Source organism: Bidens hawaiensis, unplaced genomic scaffold (assembly GCF_021521415.1).
Source record: "Bidens hawaiensis isolate Kalapana, Puna unplaced genomic scaffold, B.hawaiensis_p1.1 tig00041097_1, whole genome shotgun sequence".
Taxonomy (NCBI): domain Eukaryota; kingdom Viridiplantae; phylum Streptophyta; class Magnoliopsida; order Asterales; family Asteraceae; genus Bidens; species Bidens hawaiensis.
The window spans coordinates 109,278-127,810 of NW_027505691.1; the positions used below are offsets into that span (position 1 = coordinate 109,278).

Consider the following 18,533-nt stretch of genomic DNA (forward strand, 5'->3'; position numbering starts at 1 on the left):
CGGACCATGATTTGATTAGATTAGAATGGAAAGTGTTACACCAACATGTTGGGTATTGAAAGTCTAAAGGAATTGAATTGATTCACAAAAGCTAAAGGAATCAAATAGAATGAACAAACTACTCGAATCAGAGTTCATTAACTAAACGACTCAAAATCTCTTTTTATTGAATCGAACATGCATTCGATTTGATTGGTTCTCCAGACTCAATTCGTTTAATAGAATTCTTTTTTAATCGAATCGAACATGCATTCGATTTGAATTGTCTTCCATACTCATTCGTTTAAGCAAACCATAATATAATCTAATAGAACAGTCATTCGATTCATTTTATCTTAGAGACTCGACGCGATTAGTTCTCATCTGATTAGATTCAATTCAAGGTCGATTCGATTCATTCAAACAGTTGACTCAGTTTGCTCATTCAATTTGTTTAATCCATACTTGATCAATTTTACATGTTAATAGATAAAATTTTTTTTCACACTTAATTCAATTCGATTCGTTATGAACTGATTTGTTTTAAGGTGTGCAGTTTTTCTAACAGCCTTTGTACATATGTTCTTGTATTCTACAGTCCTGATGGTTTGTTCTATATGTCTATGCAGCAACACAACATGTATTGTCCCTTCGATCTGTGAAGAAAGAAAAAGCATCAAGTATTCACCTCAATGATAAAGGGACTTAGGGAATGCCCTCTGATGCATTCCATCTCGGCTAACCCGGACATACACAGTTGTTGCATTAAGGAATTTTGGACCAATGCCAAAACAGTCAAAGATGGAGATGCTATTAATACTGAAGTGGTTGGCATAAAGTTGATTGTTAAAGACGAACACTTAAGAAGTGCCTTAAACATCAAGGGCGCTGCTGATCACTGATTTGAAAAGATTCAAACAGAGGATCTGGAGGAGTGTGTGCGTGATATTGGCTATGATGCCACCAGGCCAATTTGCAAAAAGGTACATTTTCCACCTTACCGGAAATTTCTTTTCCATATCACGGCAAATTGTCTCTCCGATCAGAAAGGTGGGTTCAATAAGATCAAGCTAGAATGGATTGCAGTTATGGCTGCTCTTACTAAACAAACTCAGTTCAACTACTCCAAATGGTTCTTCAAGTGCATACCGTCAAACATAATGTCAACGAAAAGATAGGCATTCTATCCACGATTCGTTTAGTTGTTACTCGACACGATGATGCCCGATGTACCATGACTAGTGTATCCAAAGAAATTTGACAAGCAAGGGGAACGAGTTACCTCCTACTGAGCCATAAAATGCAAAGATGCAACGGTCAAAAAGCATAAAGAGATGCGTGAGCCACGTCAGCACCCCGCATGATCATGCGTGGAATATACGCCTTAGTCTAAGAAGAAACTTAACACTACGTCGCCATCCAGACAAGTCTAAATCAATGTTGTCTTCCGATGTGGTTCCATGTAATTTTAGTAACGCACGATAAATACCAAATTTAAAAAAATATAAACAATTATGACACAATAATTGCATAAGAAGAATTGTACATAAACTTTCCATTTTCTTGACCTGACTTTTGACTTATAACACCCAAGAATTAAATATTTTATTGACTTTTGATGCATAGTATTATAACAAACACTAATCTGCAAAACCGTGTGACCCAATCTACATATGAAAAAATATATATTTTTAATGTTTACGTGTTTAGGAATTCACAAATATAGAAAAAATATATATAAAAAATTACATATGTAGCTGTACCCCACTCATCTCCCACCAATAACCAAAAATAAAGAAAAAGCTAAAAATTCATCACAGAAGTATGCACTTATTTTTAAGGGTCATTGGAACATTGATCTTGTTAGGATCAAAAGCAATCGAACACTCAACCCGATCGTAGAATTTCGGTTTAACCAGTTTACCCAAAACGTACCCTCTTGATCGGATCACAAACCCCAGCTTCAACGGCACGGGCGCAGTCGGTATCCCCTTTGAGCTCTTAAGCAACTGCCCGCTTCCGTACAACGGGACCTTGTCTCCGATCACCGATACCTTCAACAATCTCTGACTCTTTCTCGATTGATAAAACTTTTTAATCTACAAAATCAAAATTCAATCATATATATATTATAACAGTGGTTTGACTAATTCACAAACTGTAAGCACAAAATGCTTCAAAAATATATACATATCAATCTTATAGTAGAATTTCAAATAAACTAATATTTACCAAATTTTACATCAAAATTCAGCGATATTGACTAAATACCGATTAATCGGTGACTAGTCTCACCGTCTAGCGATTAATTGGAGATAAAGTCACACGGAGACACGATTTTTACAACCACATAAATTATTTTAAAAGCTTTGAAACCGACCGCCTAAAAATAAACTTTCTAAAAACCAAATCAATTACCGATTTAAAAGATTTCATGATTTTAAACCAAACCGAGAACACTACTCGTTAAGAATTAAGGTGCTTACGGTGCCAGAGCCGACTGAAATCTGAGAGAACGTAAGATCAAGCGGCGTAGACGTGACATGGAGGCCGAAAAACGTCGCAGTGTTACGGAAAGTGAATTTAACGGTGGAATTCATCGACACCATATCGGTAGCAACTCCAGTGAAATCCGATCCAGCCTGAACCACAAATCTCTCAAACGTAATACTCTGAAAAACAAATTCAAAATCCACAAAAATAATATTAGATCAATTCAAATATGCCACAAGAGTAATTTAATTAAAATTAATCCAAGAACCAACCGTCATAGTCAGCTTAGGCTTCTGGGGCTTAGCAGCCCCGTATAGTATCAACGCGAACATAAAAAACAATATCAAGAAACAGATAATAAACCCGAGAACATAGCATCGACGTGGTATTGATCTTTCGGGTTGTTCATCATCAAGAAGGCCTTCTTCTTCAATGGAGTTGAAATGCTTATCCCAGGGCTTCGAAAACCTCTTCATAGCGACGTCGGATGAGGATACCTTGCCCGAGAAGCGGGTGGAGGAGGACTCGCGAGAATGGGAGTGGGTGGAGTGGGAGGACAAGATGGTCTTTTCGCCATCGTGTGATGGGCTTTCGACGTAGTATACGGGGCGGCGGGGAGGCGATCGGGGTGGTGAGGATGCCGTCATGCTGGTCGCGTCGGAATCGGTTTTGGCGTGATGCATATTGGGGTTGGGTTGTATGAGTTGCTTGCGAATGAAGCTCAAGGAATTGAGTTATTATAGAATGAAAAATATTGAAATCACCTATAGATATATTTTCTTTCCAATCTATTTAAGAATCTTATTTTGATGAATGGTTTTGCGATTTAACGTGGTTTCACATTTTTCGTAAATAATATTATTTTTAGGGTTGTTGTATAATTGTTTGTTATCATTTAAAGTCAAATAAGTTGAATCGTGTAAATTGAAATCCAATTCATTTTGTCATCATAATATATTATGAAAATTTGATTGGACCCAAACCACTTACAAGTTATAAATATACTATGATCTTTTAAGTGTTTTACGACGTTTTATTATTTTAATTTCTACATTTATATCTCAACTCATAATAATAAATATGTTTTTAAACTAATTAGTTTTTAAATTTTGTATTACCAACAAGAATAAAATATATAACTTTTTTTAACTGCGGATCCGAGAGCCGACCACTCGCCTTTTGGGTGACGGGGTAATGCTACTTTACAATCACATAAGTTGAATATGTGAAAACTGAATAAAATTATTTTATTTTTGTTGGTTTAAAAAAAATAAGTATAAAAACTAAATCTCAGGCTCATTAAACTTGTATCTCGATGCTCTTTCACAAGGGCAACGCTCTAGGGTAGGGGATTAGACGTGGATGGTTTGATTGACTGAACATGCAAACTGGATTAGTGCATATATACAAATAGAAATTATGAAATGTCATTTACTAGTTGATCAGACCTCGTACTTTAAAAAAAATTGAGTTTTAATAACTCTAAGTATCACATATTGACTGATAATACTCTATCACTTACACTTTAAAAACTCTATCATATAGATTTATACTTGATTTTCAATTGACTTATCTCATCATCATGAATTAATGATAATGAACGAAACAAAGAAACCTACGAGCAAAATCGAGTATAGATCAAATATAAATTAAATGCAGGACCAATGATGATTATGTTACTGGGATTCTTATTTACAACATATAAGTGAAATTTAGAATTATTGTTGGTTAAAAACTAAGTATAAATTATTATCTCTCAATATGTGATAGTTTTGGATTATAAAATTCAATATTCCTATTTTTAGTTCTAGGTCATATATTTTTAACAAATTTATGTGTGAAAAACAATTGTTTAAGATTAAAATCGGGTCAGTTAATCAGACATATTATAAACTTTAACCCGTGAAAAAATTTTAAAAGAAATCCCAAACCCAAGACCATACCCTAATAGGACGGGTATTACTAGTCTTAGATGTTTCAAATTTCAGACTTTTCCATTAAATTAGGGTTTTATTGTTACCCTTAATTTAAATTGAGATAAAATAACAGTTGTGAAATAATGTGGTTTGATTATAAAAAAAAAGTTGTCTAAATGTATTGGTGAAAATGACAAATTAGAAAGGTTTCTATTTTATGTAATGTAATATATTATATGACGTCTATGATGGCAATGAGCTGAGAAGAAGGTTCCTACAGCCAAATTACAGTTGTCAAAGTATATAGAAGTCGATGTTACTTTCATGCTTCCATTTTGGCGAAACCTTCGTTTAAACGACTTTTGGGTTACATTCCGTCTTCTATTTATTAGTTGTTTTGGTTTAGAATATATATGATATTATATGATAACATTTAAGGTTATTAATTTTTGGTAATCAAACATTAAAATAGATTAATATCCTTTGACGAAGAACTTGATTCCGACATTTTATTGGTTTATTTGTTGCATTTGCTAAAAAACCAGATAATTTGATAGAATTACAGAGATTGTCCGTTATGTTTGTACCAAATTTCACCGTTTATTCTTTATCTTCAAAGTAACGTGATTTGTAATTTATATTTCAAAATGTTACAGTGTTTATCCTTTAGCACTAACTCGGTTAGTTTTCCTTGTTAAATCTGGTCATCTGCATTGACCTAGATCTAGCTGACGGGCCAGTCGGCGGTGGTGGCAGAAGTCTGACCAATTACGACCGGTTTGACTCTGGACTTATGGTGATAGCCTGATTGTTTGGTTTTAAGGGGGTTGGGTTTTGGAAATGAGATTTGAGTCAGGGAGTTAGAATTTCTTCGAATATGTCATTGAATTTATTCGAGATGTGAGTAAAACTCAAATTGAAGAAGAATATGGTCATTGGGTTCCTTTTATTGGAACTATGTTTCTATTTATTTTTGTTTCTAATTGGTCAGACGCCATTTTACCTTGGAAACTCATACAATTACCTCACGGGGAGTTAGCCGCACCCACGAACGATATAAATAAAACTGTTGCTTTGGCTTTACTCACGTCATTGGCATATTTCTATGCGGGTCTTACCAAAAAAGGATTAAGTTATTTCGAGAAATATATTCAACCAACACCAGTTCTTTTACCTATTGGTTGTACAAAATCTGAAACCAATTGGATTTATTTTTTGTCCCATGTTCCCCCATTACTATACATATCATAATACGGCATAGTTGTATTCTTTTTTTTTCAATTAGCCTTTTGTGACCATGTAATAGAGTCGGTATCTATATATTCATCTAAATATATATCTTTCATTACAATAGTTACATGGCAGGTCGGTTTTTGTATCGCAAAACTACGCCTGCAAGCTTAAATTATAATTTAAGCTGAGAAGAAGGTTCCTACAGCCAAATTACAGTTGTCAAAGTATATAGAAGTCGATGTTACTTTCATGCTTCCATTTTGGCGAAACCTTCGTTTAAACGACTTTTGGGTTACATTCCGTCTTCTATTTATTAGTTGTTTTGGTTTAGAATATATATGATATTATATGATAACATTTAAGGTTATTAATTTTTGGTAATCAAACATTAAAATAGATTAATATCCTTTGACGAAGAACTTGATTCCGACATTTTATTGGTTTATTTGTTGCATTTGCTAAAAAACCAGATAATTTGATAGAATTACAGAGATTGTCCGTTATGTTTGTACCAAATTTCACCGTTTATTCTTTATCTTCAAAGTAACGTGATTTGTAATTTATATTTCAAAATGTTACAGTGTTTATCCTTTAGCACTAACTCGGTTAGTTTTCCTTGTTAAATCTGGTCATCTGCATTGACCTAGATCTAGCTGACGGGCCAGTCGGCGGTGGTGGCAGAAGTCTGACCAATTACGACCGGTTTGATTCTGGACTTATGGTGATAGCCTGATTGTTTGGTTTTAAGGGGGTTGGGTTTTGGAAATGAGATTTGAGTCAGGGAGTTAGAATTTCTTCGAATATGTCATTGAATTTATTCGAGATGTGAGTAAAACTCAAATTGAAGAAGAATATGGTCATTGGGTTCCTTTTATTGGAACTATGTTTCTATTTATTTTTGTTTCTAATTGGTCAGACGCCATTTTACCTTGGAAACTCATACAATTACCTCACGGGGAGTTAGCCGCACCCACGAACGATATAAATAAAACTGTTGCTTTGGCTTTACTCACGTCATTGGCATATTTCTATGCGGGTCTTACCAAAAAAGGATTAAGTTATTTCGAGAAATATATTCAACCAACACCAGTTCTTTTACCTATTGGTTGTACAAAATCTGAAACCTATTGGATTTATTTTTTGTCCCATGTTCCCCCATTACTATACATATCATAATACGGCATAGTTGTATTCTTTTTTTTTCAATTAGCCTTTTGTGACCATGTAATAGAGTCGGTATCTATATATTCATCTAAAGATATATCTTTCATTACAATAGTTACATGGCAGGTCGGTTTTTGTATCGCAAAACTACGCCTGCGAGCTTAAATTATAATTTGCATATCAATGAGTGCAATTAGGTTTGTAGAAGATGAGGTTGGACGGTGGAAAGCGTTTGTGTGTGTGGATGGTGGGAGAGAGAGAGTATATAATATTTTTTAGTTTATATTTTTAAAATGTGTTTTTCAAATTTAGGGATAAAATGACTAATTTATCCTTATGTGCAATGCACATGACCAGATTTAACAAGGAAAATTAACTTAATTAGTGCTAAAGGATAAACGGTGTAACATTTTAAAACATAAAGTACAAATCACGTTACTTTTGAAGATAAAGGATAAACGATAAAATTTGGTACAAACATAAAGTATAATCTTTGTCGGATTACTTTTGAAGATAAAGGATAAAGGATAAACAATGAAATTTGATACAAACATAAAGAACAATCTATATAATTATGTCCAGGTAATTTTAAACCTAATTTCAAAATTAAAATATATCAAATATAAGTAAATAAAATTTAATGCATCATAATTATGCGGTATAAACGGAAGGTGATTGAAGATTACTAAATAATTGTTTTTTTTAATAACATAATTGGGTTGGGCTAAACGTATCCTCAATTGTGTACTTGTCATTCCTAGCCCATTCCCTATCGTATATCTATATAGATCATATAATTACACTAAAAATCACTGCATTTTCTCTTTTCTGTTTAATTAAATAATATATTTTATACCTTTATCATTATATTTTCTCTATCTTCAACTCACAACCACTTTCAAAAAATATTAAAAAATTATACTGTATGTACAGTGAATCCCCAAATTTAACTTTCCCACATAACATTTTCTCTCTCATATACTCATAACACTCATAACTATACCATATAATTTACAAATCTCCCTCATAATATTTTAGGGAACAAGTTGAGAATGCTCTTATAAATTAATAGAACGGTTACTTTTAAATTCTGTACCGTAAATTTGAAAGCATGAAAAAGGGTTTCAAGAAACCACACGATCACGACCAAATGGAGGTCGCTTTTAAGGTGGACGTGAACTTTTGGCATGTTGATGAATCTATAATAATTAATAAATAAAGGTTTTCCTTGTGATGACCGTCGTTCGAGTCATGCAAAAACCTAAATAACCTAAGTAGATAGGGTAAATAAGGTATCATATCCACCAGGAGTATGTGGTCAATGCAAATCGTGTAAACAGTTTGAATATTTTGAAGTGACAGATTTTAGTGCTGATCACACAATCAATGATTTGAATATAGAATTAAGAAAACAAACGAGTAACAAGTTTCAATCAATTAACAAAAGCAAATCACACCCGGGGTTCAAGAATGTAAACAAACAGTAATCTCATGCAACCTAACAGATTAACTATTACTGATTAACACATACTGATTAACGAGCTAAACCTTAGGCATCAACAATCGCTAACACACGGCACTGGTTATCAAATATTCCCTGCCAGTGTGACTCAACTAAGGGCAATTTTATGCTTCTTTGTATTCAACTAATCAAAACAATCCTATGAGCAATTATTATAGCAACCGACAAACTAATCGTTCTGATCAACGTAAACCTAAACCGACTGAATGCACAACAATACTAAACATCAATACTCATAGATTAATCATCAACAGTTACAAAGTATGTGTCATTAATACATGAGAAAACTGAAAGTAATACAAACTCTACATCCCAGATATGATTCGAGAAGACTAGCCGAGCATCGTCATCGATAGATCTTCAATTATGATGAGGAAGGCCATTAGGATTGATCAAGAGATGATTGGAGCCCTGAAATTCACCCAAAATCGCCTAATAGCTGCTACTGGTCGTCCTCTTTGATTAGGGTTCACAAAATAGAAGATATAGGTCAAAACCCGTTTTTTTCCCGTTTTTTATGTCCATCGCGATACGCTATGCCAATTGACCATCTCATCGCGTATCGCGACCTAAGAAAACCTCATTTTCAGTTTCCCCTTGTTGAGAAACCCAAAATTCATATATTATAGCTCCCGTAACTCATTTTCTAGCCCAAGATATGCTTGTTTTACTTCATGGTCGCATTTCGTCAACCCATCTTGTTCAGTTTTAGCATCGGCTTATGATTTCTCATCCATACTCTTCCCGAATCCTTGAAACACTTCCTAAGACACAAATCATGCTTCGGTCTTCCCGATATATCCTTCCATGCTCGTACAGGTCTCCTATTTAGCATCTTTAACGATCAATTACCTGAAATACAAAAGCACGTATGAAGTACCAAAATTCTAACAATATACTCAATAAAACTAGATAATTAATACATTAATATATATATATACAAAATACCCGACCATCACCTTGCCACATGTCCTTCTTTGAGCCCCTCTCACTCTCAAAATCCCGCCTAAAACATTTCCCATTATCCTTCACTTGTGGATCCCTTACTTGGCCCAAATTTAATGTTATAACCTGAACATATATACCCGTCATACTCATACTATGATAATCTTTTCCCTAAATCTTCGTTTACCTACGCAATTTTCCAACCCCTTTACTTATCACCAATCTTTCTGTTTTGAAAACTCAAAGGATCGATTGATGACGTTCTTCAATTTCTATCATATTAGAAACCCAAATGTTTAGAAGAAGGAATAGCTAGAAACGAGTTGATTTGGGTGGTTGTGTACAAGAAAATGTTTAGAGATTTATGTTTTGTTTATAAGTTTGAGAATGATAATTGTAAGTTAACTTTGTCTTTATGTAGTGAAATACCAATCTTAATGTATCATTTTTGATTTATTAAGTTATGACTTACATAACTTGAATTGTTTAACCCGTGTAGTACACGGGTATCTAACCTAGTAATAATATATCTGATTCTGGCTAGAGTCGGCTCCATTAGAGCATCTTTTTGGTATCACAATTTATATGTTTTTTTTTTCAATTATTATGTCTTGTTTTTTATAAAAAAGTTTTGATTTTTTAAATTATTTTTTTTATTTTCCTTTTAAAGTATCAATTTCACTCATTTAATATTATCTACTTAGTATGATCGAGAAGTTTGGTCTCACAAAGGAGTTTTCCTTGACTTTTTATATATAAGATATATTTATGGAATGAAGACATGATCTAACTCTTCGGTAGCGTGGCTTGTGTGGATTGCTACAAGTCATTTGGTTGTTATCTTGGCAACCAGAGTTCGAATATGGCTTTACACAGCACTGGACATTTTTTTGGTTTTGCAATGTATGTAGCACGCATGGACTTGTGTTCCAACATGGTTTACAAGTAATTGTATCCATGAAATTTCTTCCACGTGTTCTGATACGTGTCTAGGCAACCATTTTTCTTTCTGATTGTAATTGTACACACCTCCATCTACATCCTCATTTGTTATTCCACCGCTAACGTAACTGACACGATCGAATTTGCGCCAATTTACCGTTGTAACGATTGAGTTTTACCAACGCCCGTGTTTCAACGCTAGGGTTTACTATGTCGAATTAAGCTTACATATGTCTAATTTCCAAGTAAGTTTGTTTGGGTACTTAAAAGTTGAAAATGGGAACAAAGAAAAAAAGTTTCTCAATTGGTAGAATTTATCATGTTTCTCCTTCTCTTGGTGAAGCATATTTTTTAAGAGTTCTTCTTAACAAGGTAAAAGGACCAAGATCATTTGCCGAAATCAAAACGGTTAATGGTGTAATTTATGCTATGTAGAGATGCATGTTGTGCACTTGGTCTTTTATATGATGACAACAAATATATCGAGGCAATTCAAGAAGTGAGTCAATCGGCATCTGGATTTTTTCTTCATAATTTATTTGCTTCTATGCTAATGTCAAAGAGTATTTCGAGACCAAAACTTTTCTGGGAGAAGACATGGGAGTATTTGTAAGACGACATCCTTTACCAACATCGAAAAATATTAAATATTCCAGGTTCTTTTTTACCTTATAATCTACTTTTTAACTTAAGCTTCAAATATTTAGATGTGTTTTACTATTATCCGAATCATGTCTTTATTATTTTGTTTTCATTCTATACAGAATTTTCATTAAATGAAGAGAAACTTATAAAATTGACTTTATATGAGATAGAGAAGTTTTTACTACGCAACAATTATAGCTTAAGAAGATTTTCGACTATGCCTTATCCTGATAATGAGTCACTATCATATTCTAACAACCGTTTTATTAGTCAGGATTTATTTTATGACATACCAAATTTACGAAATGAGGTTCGCTGTATTTTGAGTCAGTTAACGGCCGAACAACAACTCATTTATGATGATATCATCATAGCATTTGAAGGTGATAATGGTGGTGTATTCTTTGTTTAAAGTTATTGTGGAACTGGTAAAACCTTTTTGTGGAAGACACTTTCTACTTCAATAAGATCCAAAGGAGAAATAGATTTGGATGTTGCTTCAAGCGACATTGCATCTTTATTATATCCAGGGGGGAGAACATTACATTCAAGGTTTGGAATTCCTATAAACCTTACTGAGGTTTCATCTTATGGCATTAAAAAAACACTAATGCTGCCCATTTATTAAAAATAAACAAAGTTAATTATATGGGATGAGGCACCTATGACTCATAAACATGCGTTTGAAGCTCTGGACAAGACCTGAGAGACATGTTGGGTCAAAATGGTAACATGAATTGTGAAATACCATTTGGTGGAAAAGTTGTTGTTTTTTGTGGTGATTTTAGACAAACTCTTCCTGTTGTTCAAGGCGGCACAAGGCAAGAAATAGCTAGTGCATCTTTGTGTTCATCCTACATTTGGGATACTTTCAAACTACTTAAGCTAACAAAAACCATGAGGTTAATCGTTGGAAGTGACAAATCTAAAGTACAAGAAACAAAAGAGTTCGCAAAATAGTTTTTGGATCTAGGAGATGGAAAACTTGGTGGTCAAAATGATGGTGACATGACTTTTGATATTCCCGACGATGTTCATAATCCTATTTCACATTAATTAACCTTGTACATCCTTCTATCCTCATAGACTTTGAAAATCCAGATTTCTTTAGTGAAAGAGCCTTAATTGCACCAACAAATGAGGTCATTGAGGAAGTTAATGATCGTTTGTTGTCCATGTTTCCAGGAGAAGAGAAAGAATACCTTAGCTCTGACAATATCTATCCAGATGAAAATGTTCGTGACATTCTTCAAGAATAATATGTAATCTCCTAATGTTTTAAGTGAATTAAAAATTTCTGGAATGCCAAATCATAAGTTAGTACTAATAGTTGGAGTACCGATCATGCTACTTAGAAATGCTGACCAAACAATGCTCTATGTAATGGAACAAGACTTCAGAAATTAGTTCTGACCTCAATGAAGTGTAAATGTTTTGTGCAAACGTTGCTTCTCTTATTTTAGGTTGAATACTTGTTGACGTTACATCTTTCCCATCTAATCTTGCATGTTTTCAAGCAATCCATTATGTAAGAACACCAATCTAGTTTTATGAAATTTGTTGTTCGTTTTATGTAGTGCAAGATGTCATCTCTGCATCTCCCTTGAGTTTTACAATCTGCCATTACGCACGAAAACAACATTAGAATGTCTAGTAGGAACATGAACGTAACTTTGTCTTCATCATATATTAATTTGGCAAGTATTTCACTTGGTGCAACATGTTGGCTTGGGTATATCTCTCTCCACTTTGACACACTCTTGTGGCAGTTTGGATAATATGTTTGTGTTTCTATTTTATCCCATTCACAAGGTATTCCAAACAATCGCCTAATTGACTTTTTATCCACCTTAAGACTACCGGTTTGCACCTCTATAGTGAATGTTTTAGGATTGACGTTATTAACAACAAAATGTGCTAACTTAGCTGGTATCCCCTCGACATTAAATCTCAACATTCTTCCAAACCCCATCCTCTTCAAATCCTTTTATTAATTATGTCTTTATTCCCTTATACACGTCCACAACTGCGATGGAGAAGACCTTGTCCTTATACCATGCCACTTCACTTTTTTTGTTTTTTAGATTCTTCTGCTTTTCCTTTCATATTTACATCTCTTTTTGGTTTCTCCAGAAACCTTTTCCTTACCCAATCAAAGTTTACGTCTGTTAGATTAGAATAAGGTAAGTAACTTAAGTAGCATAATTAACTGAAACATATTTTTATTAAACAAACTAATCTACAAATTTTGTTTGTTATACATACCTTTCTTGATACCATCCCACTTAAAATTTATGTCTTTAGAAACTATAAAAGCCTTAGTATTTAAATCTTTTAAACTCTATGAACATATTTTTTAGTGATCCTAAAAACTTACCCGTTTATTTTTTTAGCCCCTTCTGGCTTTCACTCTCAACATCTTCAGAATCTGTTTTTTTTTTAAATATTATGAAATCATTATTAAAGTAACCATAATCAATTTTTAAGTAACGACTAAAGATTATATTACCTGAAAAATTATTTGCTTTCTCTTTATATTCTCGACCTTTTATCTTTTTCAGTTTTTCCCAACACATTTCCGCCATTCTGCATTTTCTTTGTTTTCCTTTTGTTGGAGACATTTCCATTACCTAATAATCACACTCATCACCATCTCTTTATTCATTTTCATCAAAAGGTTAAACCACTAACACATGTATTCTCATATTTAACCACAATTTAAAGTTTTTTAGTTTTTTACCTGTTAAGATATTTCCCCCTTTTTGTCTTCTTGATCCTTTCTCTCTTCACTTTTTTCCGATGTCGTGGTATCCCCTCGGTTGTTTCTTAATATCCTATTGGTTGGTGTCATTCTTTCATACAACTATTTGTCGTTGTCTTCTGAATATGATTGTCAAACAATTCAACAATTTTTCACGCCATATTATTATGCTCTTAACATATGTTTTACTATTAAGCGCAACTCATTTTCGTATTACTTGAGTAGAGGTTTTTGTGGCTCTTATCTTGCTTACTCCCTTTTTTTCCCGTTGATTCCAAAAAAATTGGATTTTCAATTGTGTTTCTAAATCCCTTTGTCTTTGAACCCGTATTATTCACATGTTAATCTCAATTGCATCTTCAAAACAAATATTCAATATAACATTTTTTTTATTCCTGGACAATTTGACTTACTCTTATATTTTTTATTAGAAATGCGAGGTTTTTTCTTCACGGTGCTATCCCATAAAATTAGATCTTCCAGTGACTTCCTACTTTCCCTTTTGGTGTTCTTTGAAACGCTTATGCTTCTTCTTTTAATCACTAAATACTTTTTGTGCAACCTCGTCCTACTCTTCTTCATCTTTTAAAACCTATAAATTTGTAAAACAATTTTTATCAACGCGGAATACATGAAACATAAAAAGAAAAATTATGACCAAAGAATAAAACATAAGTTTCCAGTAAGCATAATAACATTAGGACAATTTCTATAAACTAGGAATATATACAAAAAAACTAAAATAGACATATGTTTTTGTTGTCTTTTGTTAAACACCCACCTATTAAGATCAAAGAATAAACCCAACACTTCTAGTAACACAAAGCCCTATTAAGATCAAAATAAAATCGAAACTAAAGTTTAAGATCAAAGAATAAAGTCTTTTAACATCAATAGAAAAGATATATTAAGATCAACATAATTAAGAATAACTTTTCAATAAGTCTATTGATAATAATCAAAATAAAGTACAATATTCAAAATCAATCAATAGAGATAAAACATAACTTTTCAAATTCCTAAACGCGATTAAAAACCCTTAACTCCCAAACGCCATTAAAAACACTAAATAAGTCAGGGCTTTTTCAGTACCCCTATAATTGATCTTGTACAGTAATAACATCTGATAAGTTAAAAAAATTCAAAAACCCTAAATTTCGATAACATATAGTAGAACCCTAGTTGTTGAAAACAATAATCGTATTATTTTGAACTTTTAAACCCTAACCCCAAAATGAACAAAAGATTATAGTGAAAACATACGATTATAGTGTAAAAATACAAAAATCAACAAACGATTATAGTGAAAACATACGATTATAGTGTAAACAAACCGATAATCAGCTTCTCGTAGTTGAAAATCTTATCGTTTTTTTCCTCTCTCTTTTTACTTCGCCAAAGAAGATGAGCAACTTTGTTTGTTTTGAATTCGCTTGGTTTTTTGAAAATAAGAGGAACCTAGAATAATGTAATGAGATGAAGGTTTCGCCTCCATGAATTGATGGGACATAAAGTACATTTTGTAAAATGACCGTATTACCCTTTTTTTTACCTTTATCATATTATTTATAATAACTTAAAATTCATTAAATACTCTTTCAATCTCAACCACTCATCCATCAAGATCAAGGGTTGATATAGGGTTTGAATGGTTTTTGCAACTAGAGTGAATTTTCATTTTAACCCTGCAATATATATTAAAACACAACCTATTTATGTAGTGTATTGTACCTTGGGCTAATTTTGTTGTACACGTGCTTTATGTATGGTAACATAACATATGCATTTGCGTATGTACTGTAAGGCCACGGTCCCGGTACCCCACTTTGGCGTTGGAATTACTAGGGATTGCAACGAAACCCGAACCCGATGGGAAAATCCGAAACCCGACATAAATGGGACGGGTAATACCCGACCCATTAGGGTTTGGGACGGGTTTGGGATTTCTAATATACCCGATTACCCGACCCGATTACTCGATAACATAAACCCATTTACATGATTATATACCCAATGTACCCGATATAGCTTATTATATTATATATATACTATATTCCAAATATATTATTTGTCGGAACTTGTTTATGTCAATTATTTGAGATATTTTATCTTTATAGTGACCATCTTTGTAATCGATTAGTTCTATTTTGTCAAAACCCGGTAGAAACCTAACGGGTTTTAAGCCGGGTATACCCGACGGGTATTTTATTAAAACCCGATAAGAAACCCGAAACCCGATGGTAAAACCCGAAACCCGACGGGTAATTACCCGATTAAAACCCGATGGGTTTGGGAGGGACTTTCATAACCGGGTATGGGTTTGGGAATACCTAAACCCGACCCATTGCCATCCCTAGGATTTACACATAAACACAGTTCTGAATATCAGAGTTAATAAAAGAACTTTCGCGGAATAAAAAAACTTCAAACATATATTACATAATCATTCAATTCTTTCCAAAATAACAAACTTTGTCTTAAAACATAACATAAATTAGTTTATTAAAAACATCATGACAAATCTCCTCTGGATGCCAGTCCCTTCAAATCATGCCATGTGTCTGCCTCTCAAGCCAACTGCTTCAATCTATTCACCTGCGTACATACTAAAAGTCAGCTATGTTGAGTGAGTTCTAGTTAATATATGCAACATACAATACATTCACATACTTCATATATATATATATATATATACATACACACACGTATCCGAAGATGCATATTGCATACTTAACCTGTCTACTCTTACTTTGTACATGCATACATACTTTCTTCCTTTCTTTCATACTTTCATTCTTTTAGCATGTACATTACATACATAACTATCTATTCGTTTTAAAGAGCATTTCGCCCTATAACCTTCGCAGATATTTATAAGGTCTGCAACCCTTTAACCTTCGCAAATATTATTAGGGTCTGAAACCCCTTAGGCATACCACCATACATTATCTTCTTTATATTTATATTTAAGTTCCTTCACACATACGTAATCTTTTATATAACTATCACATATCATTCATACATCATTCATAAAACAACCACATATCATATACTTACCATTTAAGGTAAGTTTATTAACTAATGACATCGAGTATGCACACAGCCCCGAAAACATAATAAGGAATTGGGGCTAGAAACTTACCTGGATCCTATTTCTTTCTGAGTTTATATTAATGCCTCTCTTTAACTCGGCACGGATAATTGTATAACAATTAAATGTATCAATTATCTATCACTACCGATATCATATTTCTAGTTCAATATAACCCTCAACGAACGGGGGTCAAAGGGGCGGTAGCCCCTGGTTGGGGTTAAGCTTCCAGGTCAGCTTGGAAAAATTTTATTTCATTAACAGTCCTTTACTAAAAGTTCATTAGAAAACTCTAAGTCTGGGTTAATATAATCGAATTCTCAGTTCTAATCTGTAACATTCGGCCCCTCGCACCACCAATATTGTCCGCTCTACCCACAAAGAGCTCACGGATTTTTTTTGGTTGCCCAGATAGAGACTTCCCAGGAGGTCACCCATCCTATTACTACTTCCACCTAAGCACGCTTAACCGTGGAGTTTTCATGTGCTCCACAACCAACTAAGCCCAAAACGCGTTGGTAATTGAAGAGGCAAGATATTTACTTATGAACCAAGGATCTCTCTTGTCCACGGCCGATGCGGGATTTTCCTAAGAGTGGGACGATGTTGTGTTTGCCAAGGGTGTTACAAACAACCCCCCTTTGGACTCATTGCCCACGATGAGGCGTGTCACATCATCACGAACGGCACAAGAGTGGATCTGATACCACCTGTAACATCCGGCCCTCGCACCACCAATATTGTCCGCTCTGCCCACGAAGAGTTCACGAATTTGTTTTTGGTTGCCCAGATGGAGACTTCCCAAGAGGTCACCCATCCTAGTACTACTTCCACCTAAGCACGCTTAACCATGGAGTTTTCATGTGCTCCACAGCCAACTAAGCCCAAAACGCGTTGGTAATTGAAGATGCAGGACATTTACTTGTGAACCAAGGATCTCTCTTGTCCACGACTGATGTGGGATTTGCCTAAGAGTGGGACGATGTTGTGTTTGCCAAGGGTGTTACATAATCGAATGAGCCTTCTATTTGAATGGCAAATTCTATTCGAACGACAAATTCTATTCGAATGGACCTTCTATTCGAATGGCAGATTCAATTCGAATGGACTTTCTATTCGAATGATAGATTCTATTTGAATGGAGTTTCTATTCGAATGGGCTTTCTATTCGAATGGACTTTCTATTCAATGGCAGATTCTATTCGAATGGGCTTTCTATTCGAAGGGGATTTCTATTCGAATGGACTTTTTGTTCGAATGGGCTTTCTATTTGAATGGACTTTCTTTTCGAATCAAATCTTCTATTCGAATGGACCCTACACTCTAATCAGATGGTATCTGAATCGTTTTCCCTCTTTCCCTAGTAGAATGTTTTCCATTCAAATGCTTGCTTTTCATTCGAATATACCCACTGTAGGGTATTAACACCTTTATCATCATTATTACCTCGTATATTTACACTCGATCTCATTTTTCACTGTTGTATCATCTCCTAAACGTTTTCCTTTCTATCTTAAACCAAGATTTAGCTTACTTATCAATAAAGTTTACACCTTTATTTATTTCAAACTCGTTTAAGCTAGATCTAGGGTTATTATATGAACCGTACATACTAACGAGTCCATTAAGTTCACTTTTAACATCAAGTTTACATTTTTATGGTATAAAGTTACCCGATTTTCCTTAGTACCATGTCTTAGGGCAAACCGTTCTTAAAAGCTAAACCTTTATACATAAAACATACCTCTTGACGTATTTTAAGCTACGGGTTAGTTTCACTTATTTATTCAATAGAAGGTTCTCGGACAATACGTGGCCTACCACGACGTTCCGTACTACCTC

At 33.9% G+C, this 18,533-nt stretch overlaps 1 protein-coding gene across 1 annotated transcript; it reads right to left on the reverse strand.

Annotated features, from left to right (window-relative positions):
* Nucleotides 1–1,682: 1,682 nt before the first annotated feature.
* On the reverse strand, nucleotides 1,683–3,206 carry LOC143614786 (uncharacterized). The gene is made up of 3 exons (XM_077088116.1): nucleotides 2,745–3,206; nucleotides 2,466–2,651; nucleotides 1,683–2,078 (listed from the first exon to the last, which is right to left on the reverse strand). The coding sequence occupies exons 1-3, from the start codon at nucleotides 3,153–3,155 to the stop codon at nucleotides 1,794–1,796; spliced, it is 882 nt and encodes a 293-aa protein (XP_076944231.1). The 5' UTR covers nucleotides 3,156–3,206; the 3' UTR covers nucleotides 1,683–1,793.
* Between the last annotated feature and the right edge of the window lie 15,327 nt (nucleotides 3,207–18,533).

Coding starts and splice junctions, on each gene's coding strand:
- LOC143614786 (XM_077088116.1), bottom strand. CDS start 3,155: ATGCATCACGCCAAAACCGATTCCGACGCGACCAGCATGACGGCATCC. Junction 2,652..2,744: donor AGCCTAAGCTGACTATGACG/GTTGGTTCTTGG, acceptor TTTGTTTTTCAG/AGTATTACGTTTGAGAGATT. Junction 2,079..2,465: donor TTTCAGTCGGCTCTGGCACC/GTAAGCACCTTA, acceptor TTGATTTTGTAG/ATTAAAAAGTTTTATCAATC.